Below are 15,508 nucleotides of genomic sequence, written 5' to 3'. Positions count from 1 at the left end.
GTGAAGCTGAGTTTTGGCAATTGCTAAGCTAAAAACCAAGTGTCATACAAAAATGATGTGGGATGAGTATTCAATCTGACTCCAAGGTTTGGAAATTGTAGAATACCCAACAGGCACATAAATCCCATTTTTAAGAATTGAGATTATTTTATAATGAAATTAAAATGTTCTTTTTTCTTTCAATTTTTCAAAGTACCACTTAGTTGTTAGGACATACACATATATTAAGATGTTTGGACATAATTATTTAATAGATGGAATTATATATATATATATATATATACATATATATCTTTTGTTGTAGGTCACTATGAAAAAGTTACTGAAACACTAAGGATGCTGTGGACTAAAAGTTTGAGAATCGCAGGTTTAGCGCCTTATGTATCATTTCCTGTTAAACTGTGGTATTTCCTTTTTATAGTATCTCTAATCTTTCATAGTGAGTTTTTCTCAACTGCCATTTCCAGCTGGTGTGTCTGTTGGAGATCCTGTACTCCGCACTGGTAAACCCCTCTCAGTAGAGCTTGGTCCTGGCATTATGGGAGCCATTTTTGATGGTATTCAAAGACCTTTGTCGGATATCAGCAATCAGACTCAAAGTATTTACATTCCCAGAGGAGTAAATGTGTCTGCTCTTAGCAGAGATGTCAAATGGGATTTCACACCTTGCAAAAACCTACGGGTATGTCTTTGTAACCTAAATTTCTAAAATTGGTGAAAGAATGTGAAAAGAGTGTTTACTGAACTATTTTGTACTCTTAGTCAAAATAAAAATAGACCATAGAAGCATAGTTTACATCTTTTTTTTAGCTCCACTAGAAGGATTATAGAACAAATGTGTTCTATTGATAAGTGAAGCAAATGATTTAAATAATAGCAAGGGTGAGTCTGCTTGACGTTTATTAAACATTAAGTGGTTTGACATTTATTTGAACATTAAACAAGTGCATTTGTTCTCTAGGTTGGTAGTCACATCACTGGTGGAGATATTTATGGAATTGTCAATGAGAACTCACTCATCAAACACAAAATCATGTTGCCCCCACGAAACAGAGGAACTGTCACTTACATTGCTCCACCTGGAAATTACGATACCTCTGTAAGTATCATATAAACTTTTATCTCACAAGAGTGGCCCCCCTTATATGTGACAGTTGCCCAGTTTTAGTACTCTGAATAGTTACAGAATTCATATTTAATGTGTATGTTTTAAGTTACTCCCATAATTATTTTTTTATTTAAGATTGTTTTCTTTAAAACTTGAGCTTGAGAATACAAAAAGCAAAATATATTATTTCTTTTTGAAGAGAAATAGCTAGTGTAGTATTTTCCTACCTTCTTAACTTATGCTACATTATTTAAACCTCTGATTCTTTAGGCATAGAATAGACTTTGATCTTTTTGTCAGTCTCTATTCACATAATGAATTGTAGAATGGATAATATAAGTTCTTACTCTGGGTGAGCCACTTAAAACTTAGTCCTTTTATGTTATTGATAGTCACATCATACCAAATACAGTAGGTGCATGATAATCTTTGTGGGTATGAAGATAGCTTTATTGAGCAGATCATTATAGCATATAATTTTTTCCCAATAAAATATAATAAAAGATAATAAGAGTCTGTGCTCTACAACATATACAGAGCAAAAGAATTAAATCGGGATTCTGGGCAGTCAGCTAACCTTACTCACTAGCTTAGAGACTCACCTATACTTGAAAGAAAACCCTGAAGTAGACAGTTCAGATTCATGCATCAACAAGATTACAGATTTCTATAGATCTATGGACTTTGAGATTGTTTGTGAACAGTTAAAACCATCTCAGTGTTCACCAACGTTAGCGTATTACTCATTATCTTTTTGCTTTTGTAAATAATTTAAAATATTTAACTTTATTAAATATGTTAGGGTTCTTAATAGATTAGTATTTTTCATTAAAGCAGTGTAAGAGCATTATAATAAAGTAAGCAAAATAAAGAATGGAAGATAAATTATGAAAGCTTTCATTTCTTCCCTCCCTCAGTCCCAGGAGTATCTTCTGTACCCTTCAAGAATTTTTCCTATGCATATTCATGTAATTTATTTAACTATCCCCCTATTACTTGAGATACTCCTTTCTCCAAAACTTCTAAGCTTTTTAAAAAAATCATTAAAATAGTAATAATGCACCTGGTTTAAAAAAAACTAGAACAGTATTTAAAGATTTACAATAAAAAAGTATAAATCTCCCTCCCCACTTCCACATACCACCTCCCTAACCCCCCAAGAGAAATCTGGCGTTACTTTGATTTTAGAGGAAGAAATGTTTATGATGTACTTAAAGTCCTGCTGTATTTTTCTAGGATGTTGTGTTGGAGCTTGAATTTGAAGGTATAAAGGAGAAGTTCAGCATGGTCCAAGTATGGCCTGTACGTCAGGTTCGGCCTGTCACTGAGAAGTTGCCAGCTAATCATCCTCTGTTGACTGGCCAGAGAGTCCTTGATGCCCTTTTTCCGTAAGTTTGATTTGTGTCCCGTGGTTTTCCCTCAGAGTTATTATATGTACTTACTTTTTCAGTTCTTTATAGATAAAGGTTTTATGTGCTAATCCTTTAATACATTTTATCTAGAGAATATATTTTACCAGTGCTCATTTAGAGAATCAAACTGTTGAAGAAAATTTATTTTTTCGCAGTTGCAAAAGGAAAGCATTATTTCTAAAACTTTCTGAAAAAATGAAATTTCCAGAAGGAAATCTGTGCCAAAATAATATAACTATTTTTCTTAAGTTATCCTAGAATTAGTAGATTGGTGTCACTATAAATTGATGACTTCTAACATCAACTGGGTTCTCTATGCTACCCAGCAATCTTTCTTACTTTGTAGTCTGCTCTTTGCCATTTTCTTCATCACCTGCTTAAAAACCTCCTTTCTCTTTAAATCTTAGGCATTACCATACCCTGCTTTACTTTTAACAGATAACTTCATCATTTAATTCACAGAAAAGACTGAAGCAGTGATGTAGTAATTCTTTCAACTTCTGATCACCAACCCATGTATGTCTCACTTACTCTTCAGCCTCTTACCTTTAAACCTACTCTGTGCATTGTTCTCACTATTCCTCTCTCATAAGATCTTCAGTACTTTGACTCTTCTTATTTAGTCAGTACCTCCTCTTTCCATATCCTTCACTATCCAGTTTAAGTTTAATAGTTCATCACTTTTACTGACATCTGTCAGTATATTAAATTTTCTTGGTTCCTTTGTCTTCTGCCATGCCCACCTGGCGAAATATCAACTGTGAATCAGTCCTGCTATCTCCTTCTCCCAAATCTACACACAAGCTGCTGAGAAAAATAAATAAGTGCAAGTTGGTATCTCACCACTGTGGCACAGTCGTTCAGCATTTCCCTGATTATGATTCTCCTGCTCTCCTCAGTGAATATTTCAAACCTCTCCACTTGCCTCAGAGCTTCAACTCCAGTCTTCTTTCTCCTTCATTCTCAACAAGTGATCATGCTGGATCCTTCACAGAGAAATGACAGGCCATCAGATTTGGAACTCCATCAGTTAACGTACATTCCCATCCATCCCTTACCTCTCTCCTTTTTCTGGAGTTTATCCCACCTCATGTTTTCTCAAAGACCTCCCATTAAGTGATATTCTCTTTATCTCCCATCTAATGAGAAGAAATCTACCTTCGACCCTTTTCCCCTTTCTACCTTCCACTACGTTTCTCCCTATCTTCACAGCCAAACCTCTTAAAAAAAGTAAATTAGTTGTCTCCACTTTTCCCACTCTAATTCACTGTACTGATCTGCCCGTGGTGCCACCCCTCAACCGAAACTACTCTCACTAACATCATGAGTCACTCCCAATTCAATAAGTACGTTTTAGTGTTTTCTTAATTCCTACAACTGGATATTGGCTATTGCTTTCTACTTCTTCCTCTTTGAAACACCCTCTTTCTTTGCTTTTCCAGTTAGCTTCTGTCTACAAGAAGCTATTGCTTATTCTCCGCTGCAGGTTCCTTCTCCCTTAATTTTGATATTTCTTAGAGGTTTTCCCTTTTCTTTCCTCATTATACGTCTTACCCTCTGTGGATGACTTCATTCTCTCTCGAGACTTAAATGTTCATCTATATATGATGATTTCTAAACCTGTATCTTCATCCCAGATCTCTTCTGAGTTCCAGACTCATACATCCACTTCTGATTATACCTCTCCTTTTGAATATCTTATAGGTGCCTCAAAGTCAGTATGTTTAAAACTAAAATCATCATCTTAATCACCACTCCTTTCCTTGAAACTTTGCTGCCTCTCTCAACCAGTGTCATTATCATACATCCAGTGAATGCCTAATCGAAAATCTATGACTTCTCTCAAGTATCATTTTTACCCTCCCACATCTAATTAGTGAACTAATGCTGTTATTCTATTCCCTAAATATTTTTTATCTGCATCTGTCATCTCTACTCCATGACTATAATTAAGGATCTTACCCTAATTCCTGTAATAAACTCATTTAATCAGACTTCCCATCTTCAGTTTTGCCTTCTTTCCAAGTGGTTGTCCATATTACATAGTGATCCAACTAAAACACATATGTGATCCTGCACAATATTGCTTGAAACCCTTCAGAGCTCTTTATTGCTCTCAAGACAAACACACACTCCTTAACTCCTTACAAAGCCACCCATGATCTGGCTGTTGCTTACCTTCCAGTATTGTCTCAGCCACTTGTCTGCCCAACTGCTTCCTTATACACCATCTTCCAGGCTTAACGAAGGACTTTTAATTCTTCAAGCGATGCTCCCTCTTGCCCCTGGGCCTTTGGGCATTCTATTCCCTCTATGTGGAATGTTATTTCCCTGTATCTGGCTAATTTCTATTTTCTTTCAGGTCTTAGCTTCTTTCGGAAAGAATTTCCTAATCCCACTCCCATCCAGTGTCAGACTTTGTACTCCTTCCTGTGTACTCCCACAAACCTTGGATGGTCTCTATGGTAGCACTTTTCACATTGGATTTTTGAACTTCTAAAGTGGGGCACACCCAGCCTCGCCTCCCCACCCTGGCTTAAAGGTGATTTGAAAGACGTATACAAAGCCATAGGCTGAATGGACATGCCTTCTTAGTGTATCAGAGTCACTGAAAGGTTTGAAGGAGAAAACATTTTAATGCGTATTAGTTTCATATGAGAAAAGTCTGTTATTATTATTAACGATGCAGTGTTTGTGTGAATTTTATGATAAAACACACTATTACCAAGGAATTTCCCTTAGCATTATGTCTCATTTCTCCTGCCCAGACACTCCTGCCTGACACACACATTCACCCGCACACACAGACACACCTGTGACATTCACTTCCCTCTGCTCTTCACTTCCTTCTGCCCTTAACGGTATTTCACTCTCCACTGACACTTTTTAGGGAAAGTTTGAAAGTGGTTGCTAAATGGTACTGTAATCACAAGCTGACTCTCCAGTTGACTCCACTGGAATGTGAGCTCTTTGAATACAGAAACATGGCTGTTTTCTCCGCTGTTGTCTCTCCAGCATCTCCAAGCATAGTTTGTAGTACCTTGGAAGTACCTCATAAATCGTTATTGAATGGGTAAAAGGGGGTTGACTTAACACCTTAACAAAAGTCTTCATTTATTAACCTCTGTGACAAGATAGGAATTTCTTAGATCTTATTTTTTACCTCAGAAGACAACTTTCAAAGTGTTTATATTTTTCTTTCAGCTTTAATTCTTACATTGTCCTTTCATAAACTAATTTATTTAAGCATTCAGAATATCATTAGTGCTATTTTATTTATTTTCATATTCCTCTTCCCCAGTTACCTTATGGAATATACTTTCACTTTTCGCTATTAAAGATGATAGAAATGATTAATTTATAATAAACAACATATACTACTATAGGTGGAAACTAGGGGAGCAATTGTTATATATCTATCTGTATATCTATCTTTGTAAGTACATATATAGATACAGATGACAGTATTATAAAGTGCTTTCGTTCTTTAACTTGTATTTCTGTGTCACTTACCTACTTTATTTATTGGTATGTATTAGCAAGTAAAGTAATCCGTGCTTGTTTTATTTGTATAGATGTGTACAGGGAGGAACTACTGCAATCCCTGGGGCTTTTGGCTGTGGAAAGACGGTGATATCGCAGTCTCTATCCAAGTATTCCAACAGTGATGTGATCATCTACGTAGGATGTGGTGAGAGAGGAAATGAGATGTCTGAAGTCCTCCGGGACTTCCCAGAGGTCTGTATTTGTAACGCTTCCAATACTAATCTAGAGAAAATACCACTAATCAACTTTAATTGGCAATTAATAAAGCTTTGTGTTGAATCTGGAGCAATGCTCTCATTTGTCAAGGATCTTTTAAGGAATTTTTCTAATTATATCTGTGATTCAGTTTGTATACTCAAGGAGACGAATTTGAATTTTTCAGTGAAACACTTGAAAGTTTCTTTTTGTGGTCTGGTGGTTTTCAGTTATTGGGAGAAAGATACAATAGGCAAAATATTTATAGGTGTGAATTTACATAGCCTTTATATGATCTACTAGGTTACTGTAGTAATATTCCTTTTTCCATAAAATAATGGGCTTCATTTATGAAATGGAAATACTGACTGTTTTCTTTACCACACAGTGGGATAGAGGGAAGAGGTTGGAGTGATGGGAATATGGCTTTGGGAATACAGATTATAAGAGGGATTAAATATAAACAAGTTGTGAAAAGGGGACTGAATGTTCTAGGGATCACTAATAGATTGCTTGCCTCTAGCTCACGATGGAAGTTGATGGTAAGGTAGAGTCAATTATGAAGAGGACAGCGTTGGTAGCCAATACCTCTAATATGCCTGTTGCTGCTAGAGAAGCCTCTATTTATACTGGTGAGTATATGAATTGGAATAAAAGTGATTAACATATCTGTTCTTAAGTTTAAATCTAGCACCAAACTTGTTCTTTTCCAAAGAACTTTTCTTTCATTCTAAAGTACATACACACAACCATGTTCCTAGAATATTTTTTTAATATTTCACATATTATTATATCTTGAGAATATGTCAATTTAAGACATTAATAGAGCTGCCACAATCTTTTTGATGACTTTAAAATGATGTATCTTCTACTACTGGTTTTCCTTTTTTCATTTCATGTTTTACCGTTGCTCTATCTCTGAATATATCTGTATCTCTATAACTTGAATTATCAGCTTTGAACTGTAACACTTTGAATATCAGTATGTTTATGTATTATCTTCCATCTTTGCTCCCACTTCCATCCAGCTTTTGGTGCTTTGATTTCTACATTTTCAGGATTTATAATGTTCGTATTCTGTTCTATAACCATAAATCCAGTATTTGGATTAGCCTTAGACCTAGTGAAATGGAGTCATGCCCACTGGCAGTCCCTTGACTACAGTTTTTCCATTTGTTTCATGGTTGGACAAAATTTGAATTCTTGTTTCTTTGTAAGTCTGGGTTTTTTCAGCTGCCTTTAAATTTTAACAGTTTGGCAGAGTCTAAAATTTTTTGATCAGTATTTCTTGCCTAGAGAACTCTTATTTCAGCATTAAGTGCTGGGGAGAGATCTGACGCTGGCCTACTTTTTTTTCCTTTTATAGGTGATTTTTCTTTTTACCCAAAGGAATGTCTCTTTAACTTTGAAGTCTTCTTTTTTTTATTTACTTATTTTTTGGCTGCATCAGACCTTCATTGTTGGGTCTTCGTTGCTGCGCACGGGCTTTCTCTAGTTGCCACAAGTGAGGGCTACTCTTCATTGCGTTGCACGGGCTTCTCATTGCAGTGTCTTCTCTTGTTTTGGAGCTTGGACTCTAGGTGCGCAGGCTTCAGTACTTGTGGCACACGGGTTCAGTAGTTGTGGCTCGCGGGCTCTAGAGCTCAGGTTCGGTAGTTCTGGCACACGTGCTTAGTTGCTCCGCGGCATGTGGGATCTTCCCGGACCAGGGCTCAAAACAGTGTCCCCTGCATTGGCAGGCGGATTCTTAACCACGGCGCCACCAGGGAAGTCCTAACCTTGAAGTCTTATAACTTTATTAGGATATATCCCAGTATTGATAGTTCTGATAATTTTTTCCTGAGACATAGTATACCTTTTCAATCTATGAATATGTCTTTTATTTTGGAAAATTTTTGAGAATGGTTTCTGAAACTTTTTCTTTTCCATTATGGTTATCTTCTTGAAGCTAAACATATAGCATCTCCTTTAGCTGTTTCCATATGCATCATTTCCTCTCTAATTCTTTTCATTTAGCCTTTTATCCATTTTTTAACAGGGTAATCAACGTGTATTCTTTGTATTGCTTCCAGTGAAGCCTTTATGTTCTTCTAGCTCTTTGCTGAGTTCTGCTGGCTCATGAAACATCTTTTGTGATCTTACTGTATACTCCTTGAGATTTTTATTTTGTGGTAGGATGCAATATTAAGATTTTCTTTTATTAATTAATTGTGGTCACAGTTTTCATTTGTTTCTTGGCAGGTTCATTGTTGTACTCTGCTCTTCTGTCTCTTTTTTTCTTTTATTTTTGTTCCTGTGCTGATGTTTATTATTACTATTACTCATCTTTGCAGGAGATGGGAGGGAATGGTTGTTACTGTGGTCCAGGGTAGCAGGAATTCTTCCTGGTAATCTGTGAAGTTTATTATAGCATAGAGTTGTGTAAGTTATTTTACTTTTTCTTTCCTGCCAACAAAAATCCGCAGCTACAAGGCCACTTACAATGAATTCTTTCTCTTCTACCCTGCCTCATTCACTTTTTACTTACTGAAAAAGAGTGCCTTCCTTTTTTTTGGGTCCCCATCTCTCTACTTCCCTTTGATGCCAAACTGGGTCCAAGGAACCCCTGCCACTAGCCCTGTACCCCTTTTACTGTGTTCTAGACAACGGATTCTTGGTTTTGCCCCTCAGGATGTACCTTCTGGTTTGCAGAAGCTTAATCTGAGATGTGCAGCCTCAGGTGAATTCTTGGTGTCTTTCCACCCCCTTGTTTGTTTTTTTTTTTTTTGCGGTACGCGGGCCTCTCACTGTTGTGGCCTCTCCCGCCGTGGAGCACAGGCTCCGGACGCGCAGGCTCAGCGGCCATGGCTCACGGGCCCAGCCGCTCCGCGGCATGTGGGACCCTCCCGGACCGGGGCACGAACCCGTGTCCCCTGCATCGGCAGGCGGACTCCCAACCACTGCGCCACCAGGGAAGCCCCCCCTTGTTTGTTTTTTATCTCATTTAGTTGGCTTTCCTCATATTTTGTTGTGAAGCTAAACATGGCCCCTAATTTTTGACTATGTAGTTTGTGTTTCTGTATTTCTTGTTCTCCTTTTTTGGTGGTTACTCTTATGAGAAGAAGGAGAAAGTGACATACTCATCTACTATTTTAGGACAAGTCTACCTACTTCTTTTAAATGGCTGCACAGTATCCCTTTGTATGGATATATCGTAATTTATTTAACCAGCATCCTTTTAGGGGGCACTTGGATTATTGATAATTTTTTTGCTCCCACAAACTTCACACCATAAAACATTCTTAAGCATGTTTTTTACACTGTGGCTTTGTACACTGTGGCTTTTTACACTGTGGCTATGTTTTATGCGCATGTTTCTTTGTATTTTTGTCAGGTAAGTTCTTAGAAGTAAAATTGCTAAGAATACAACTGTTAATATAGATTTTAGTTTCTAATAGCTCTTCAAAAGGAATAACAGTGGAAAAGAATTCTGCTTCTTCACATACTCACCAATGCTAATTTCCTCACAAATGCTAACTTTCTTATGATCCTTATCATACAGAAAAGTTGAAAGAATATTACAGTGAATACCCATGTACCCCACACCTAGATCTGATAATTAGCATTTTACCATCCCTGCTTTATTAGATGCCTATTCGGTCTGTATTTCTTACAGTGAGCTAGCATCTTTTCTGTGTGTATTCACCATTTGAAAACTGCCTTCTGTCCATTTTTGTATTGGTAGTAGTTGTTTATCATATGGATTGGTAAAGTTCTTTGAAATCAGTCTTTCATCTGTTATGAGTTGCAGATATTGTCCTAGTTTGCTTATCTTTTGATTTTGTCTGAGGGTTTTTTTTTTTTTTCCTTGTAGGCACTGATATCTTTAGGTCTATGAAAGTGGTCTATGAGACTTCTTTGAGGTTTAGTCATGTGTATCTGTCTCTTCTATCAAGTCTTTTTAATAAATATATACACACAGGCATTAGTGCATGTTATCACAGAGACATAGCGTATTTGTATAAGAGAGGATCTGATTCTACCATCAGATTGAAATATGTGATAATTACTGTGTTTTTTAAGCCTTAATAATGATAAGTGGATTTCTTAAAGACTTTGTTCCTTGGATCATATTTTGGAAGCCTAAGTCAGTATTTTTTATTCTGAAGGATGTGATAAATAGTAAAGTTCTGAGTTTTCCAGCAACTATTTTGTTTTACTTATATAAGCATCTGTTTCTTTACTGGTAAAATAAGGGAATTAGGGCAGTAGATTTGCTGGAATCTACTGTTGCTTATGATGTAGCAACAAATATACATTTCTAATATCTTAGAGTTGTATAGTACTTTGTACTTTGCAGAGGGCATTTATAGAAATCTTTTCATCTGATATGTGTAGATAGATAGGGTGAGAGTTATTCCATTTTCACAGATTAGGAAACCACACTGGGAAATGAAGTTATTTTGCTAAGATTAATGGCAGAATAGGAAGTAGAACCCAGGACTTCTTTCTGTATATTAGCTTCTTCTAAGTGGTTTACTGTATGTGATTTTACAGGAGAGGACCCAATCTGCATAGCAGAATGATCTGGATAATTAAGATTATTACTCACATTAATAACATTTGTTTCTTTTGAAAAATAATCAAACAAGCTAATTAGTTGAGAATTTTTTGATGCCTATGTCTAATTATCTCAACAATGAATGGGAGGAAAGTCTTTTCCTACTTTTAAAAATGTATACTAGGCTATGATAAACCCAAACATATAATTGCTCAATATAATAGACATTTATTTCAGATGATCCGGGCAATCTTCATTATTCTGTCATTTTTGGGCTGGGACGCAGGCTGAAAAGAGCTCTTTCATTTCGACACATATCTTGCATGGGTCCTGGGAGTTCTCGCCCTCTCAGTAAACCAGAAGGAAGAAGTAGCATGGAAGGATGTGTGGCTTGCCTGGTGGTGGAACACATGACTCTTACATTCCATTAGATAGGGGTCAGTTACTTGCCACATGTAAATGCAGAGGAGGCTAGACAATATAATTCAGCTGTGTGCCCAAAAGAAGCAGCACAGATTATGGTGAACAGCCAGCAGTCTTAGGAACTTATTGCTTTAAATTTTTCTTAAGGGTGAAAAAGTCAGGATGATACTTTATAGGATTATAACTTGTAATATTCTTCCCAATTTAGGAATTACACTGTCAGAATATTTCCGTGACATGGGCTATCACGTCAGTATGATGGCTGACTCTACCTCCAGATGGGCTGAGGCTCTTAGAGAAATCTCTGGTCGCTTAGCTGAAATGCCTGCAGGTAAGTCTTTGTATTGCTTATTACATAAGCAAGACTGTTAGGATTTGGGGACTGGCTTATAACCTCTCCTTAAAATTTCTTTTCATTTTTCAGATAGTGGATATCCTGCATATCTCGGTGCCCGCCTGGCCTCATTCTATGAGCGAGCTGGCAGAGTGAAATGTCTTGGAAATCCTGAGAGAGAAGGGAGTGTCAGCATTGTAGGAGCGTAAGTATCAAAACTGTACTTTTCATAAGAAAAAAGGTTATTTATTTTAAAGAGACAATATTTAGCCCCCCTGAGAGCAGTGATTTTTTTTTTTTTTTGTGGTACGCGGACCTCTCACTGTTGTGGCCTCTCCCATTGCGGAGCACAGGCTCCAGACACGCAGGCTCAGCAGCCATGGCTCACGGGCCCAGCCTCTCCGTGGCATGTGGGATCCTCCCGGATCGGGGCACGAACCCACGAACCCGCGCCCCCTGCATCAGCAGGTGGACTCCCAACCACTGCGCCACCAGGGAAGCCCGAGAGCAGTGATTCTTAACCAAGGTTGCACTTGAGTCATCCGAGGAGCTCGTTAAAATGCACATGTTTAGGTCATCTCTACATGTTCTGGTTCTATAGATTTGACTTGACTGAGTTGTTATATTCAAGTCACAATATCATAGAAATAATTTAGAAAATTATAGACATGTTAAGGTAAGACTGTATCATGATAAAAACAATGTGAAGATTCACGATCCCCACATAAAGCCATACTTTGTTCTCAGACCTTTTCCTTCCTTCCTGTTTCATCTGTTTGATTAGAATAGTGAAACAGATTATAATTAAATCTGTCTCATTTCTCAAACTAGAAGGTGTTTAATAGTTGTCATTCTTAATTTTCAACTTAGTACTGGTTTTTATTTGAGATTTTTGTATAAGATTTTCTTTCCGAAGGTCATATTTCTAAAGTTATTTACATTAAAATTGACTTGCAAAAAATTGCTTTTATATACAAGTTATTTTCCATAAGCATTTCTAATGACTTTTTCTTCTTTTAAATTTAGAGTTTCTCCACCTGGTGGTGATTTTTCTGATCCAGTTACATCTGCTACTCTTGGTATTGTTCAGGTATATCTTTCCCTAGTGTAGTCAGCTTCTGAGCTCCACCCCACCCCAGGCTGTCCTCATGTTATCCACATCACTGTGAAGTATTTCATTTGGTCACTGAAGAGTAGGCAGCGGTAAAGTCTGTTTTAGCAACATTCTTACTACTGAAAGTCTTCAGTGCTGTCTGTTCTTTCTTAGCTCTTTATCTAGAGTTTATAATAGATTTAATATTCTGTAAGTGGAAAATACATCTGGGTAGCAAAGTTTTATTCGTGTTAAAGTAATACTACACTTTGAGTTAGAGTAATCCTAGGAGTAGAAACAAATGGGCCCAAAAAAGATATAATGGCAAAAACCCCATAGAAGTTTCTCCTCGTGGTATGGTCCAAGGCAGGTAACCCTATTAGAGGGCAGCTCTTTTCCATTCCACAGTAATCCAGAACCAGCGCTTCTTCCACCTTGGGCTCCACCTAGCCTGGTAGTTGTCTGCATCTGGCTGGTACAGGGGGACTGTGTAGAAGGCACACCTACTTCGGGCTTAGGCCTGGTCACCCCACTCATTCTGTTAGCCACACCCAGATGAAAGCAAAACTTGGAAAGTGTAGTTTCTGCCTAGGCAGCTTCCCGGTGACAAGGGCATGAATTCTAGTGGATAGCCAGCCAACTTGGCCATTAAAAGTAAGCCTGGGGGGGGTGGGGGCGGGGATGAACTGGAAAATTGGGATTGACATGTATACACTAATATGTATAAAATAGATAACCAATAAGAACCTGCTGTATAAAAAATAAATAAATAAATAATTTTTAAAAAGTAAGCCTAAATGAAAGATGTATATAAATCAGAGCTATAATTTTTTTAATGTTGATACATTTATAAGCATATGTATTATTCATATGGGAAAAATAGAATATTTGCCTATATTTCTGTCAGTTTCAGATAAAAGGAAGTGGTAGAGGCTAAATTTACAACTTTCAAGATGTTTAACCTTTGCTGAAATTTTGAATTTTTAATTTCAGGGAAATGGGGAGCAAAGTTAGGAACGCATAAAATACATATATATGTTTGGCCTCAGAAAAATGACTGTCACATCTTTTAGGATTGGCCCTTAATGATAGGGAACTGAATTTATTCAGAACATTTAGAGGTTTTCATTAAAGTGAAGTATCTATCTTAATAAGCATTTTCTGGTCCGTCTGTTTATATTGCAGTGTCATAATCTTCAAAGGAGTCAGTGTTTTTGCTATCAGATTTGACATACTATTAAGGAAATTTTGATTTGTAGATATTACCCATACTGAAACTAAAAGAAATATATTTTCCTATTTGCAGTTTTATTCTATTTCATGTATACTTGTTATATACTAAAAAGATAAATAATTTGACCAGAAAAGTATAGAATTGCATATTTAGGACAAACAAATACATTTCAATACTTCAAAAAAAATTGTATTTAAGAAAAATTTTTATGTTTTGTTTTTGCTTTTGTCTTTAAATCAGGTATTCTGGGGCTTAGATAAGAAACTAGCTCAACGGAAGCATTTCCCGTCTGTCAACTGGCTGATCAGCTACAGCAAGTACATGCGTGCCTTGGATGAGTACTATGACAAACACTTCACAGAGTTTGTTCCTCTGAGGACCAAAGCTAAGGAGATTCTGCAGGAAGAAGAAGACTTGGCAGAAATTGTACAGCTTGTGGGAAAGGTAGGTTGTAAAATCTTGTGGAAGACAGGTCTGTGAGTTGCACTGAAGCTTTTTAAGGACAAACAGAACCTTGGATATGCGGATTCTTGCTGGGAGAATTAGTATTTATTAAATATTTTTTAAGCTAATAGGATTTTAGATTATTCCTTTATCCAGCAGATATTTGAGGGACCTGCTTGTGTTATGGAAAGTAGAAAGATGATTGGTGTTTAGATTATTATTGAATAACAAACCACTCCGACATATAGTGGCTTAAGTAGTGTTTTTTTGCTCATGGTTTTTGGGTTTAGTGGACTCAGATGGGAAGTCTTGCTTGGGTCCCCTCATACAGTTTTTGCAGTAATATGGTGGCTGAGACCATAGTCATTTGAAAGTTTCTTCCCTCACATGTCTGGTGCCTGGGCTAGGATGACTGGAATAGCTAAGGGTTGGCTGGGCATTTCTCTCTATGTGGTGTTTCAAAAAAAATCAGCCTATTTGTGTACCCACGTTCATAGAAACATCTAAGCACTAAAAGGTGGGAGCAACCCAGATGTCCTTTGCAACACACTCACGTGCGCACGCGTACATACATGCACACACAATGGAATTAATATTCCATTTCAGCCTTGAGAAGGAAGGGAAATTCAAACACATGTTGCAACATGGATGAACCTTGAGGGGACATTATGTTAGGTGAAATAAACGAGTCACAAAAAAGACAAATACTTACATGTAACGTATCTGAAGTAGTCAAATTCGTAGAAGTAGAAAGTAGAGTAGTGGTTAACTGGGACCGGGAGGGCGGAAGGGGAGTTGTTGTTTAATAGGTATAGAGTTTCAAATTTGTAAGATGAAAAGTTATGGAAATCTGTTTCACAACAATGTGAACATACTTAACCTATTGAACTACACTTAAAAATGGTTACGATGGTAAATTTATGTTATATGTTTTCACAACAAAATCCAAAAAAGAACATCAATCAGGAAGCAGTTATGAAGTGAATTTATTATTTTTTTTAATTTTTTTTTTAATTTTTTTTTTTTTTGCGGTATGTGGGCCTCTCACTGTTGTGGCCTCTCCCGTTGCGGAGCACAGGCTCCGGATGCGCAGGCTCAGCGGCCATGGCTCACGGGCCCAGCCGCTCCGCGGCATGTGGGATCTTCCCGGACCAGGGCACAAACCCGTGTCCCCTGCAT

At 37.2% G+C, this 15,508-nt stretch overlaps 1 protein-coding gene across 1 annotated transcript in view; it reads left to right on the top strand.

Annotated features, from left to right (window-relative positions):
- ATP6V1A (ATPase H+ transporting V1 subunit A) overlaps positions 1-15,508 on the top strand; it is a 54,541-nt gene that overhangs the window by 34,736 nt on the left and 4,297 nt on the right. The window contains exons 4-12 of the mRNA XM_065875729.1: positions 468-682; positions 962-1,099; positions 2,345-2,496; positions 6,096-6,258; positions 6,785-6,893; positions 11,433-11,555; positions 11,649-11,763; positions 12,585-12,648; positions 14,126-14,329. Coding sequence (XP_065731801.1) covers positions 468-682; positions 962-1,099; positions 2,345-2,496; positions 6,096-6,258; positions 6,785-6,893; positions 11,433-11,555; positions 11,649-11,763; positions 12,585-12,648; positions 14,126-14,329 — 1,283 coding nt within the window. The remainder of the gene's footprint in view (positions 1-467; positions 683-961; positions 1,100-2,344; positions 2,497-6,095; positions 6,259-6,784; positions 6,894-11,432; positions 11,556-11,648; positions 11,764-12,584; positions 12,649-14,125; positions 14,330-15,508) is intronic.

The sequence above is a fragment of the Phocoena phocoena genome, chromosome 4, assembly GCF_963924675.1.
Source record: "Phocoena phocoena chromosome 4, mPhoPho1.1, whole genome shotgun sequence".
Lineage (NCBI taxonomy): Eukaryota > Metazoa > Chordata > Mammalia > Artiodactyla > Phocoenidae > Phocoena > Phocoena phocoena.
Note: the sequence above shows the minus strand (reverse complement) of the source record. Positions and strands in the feature narration are given on the sequence as shown.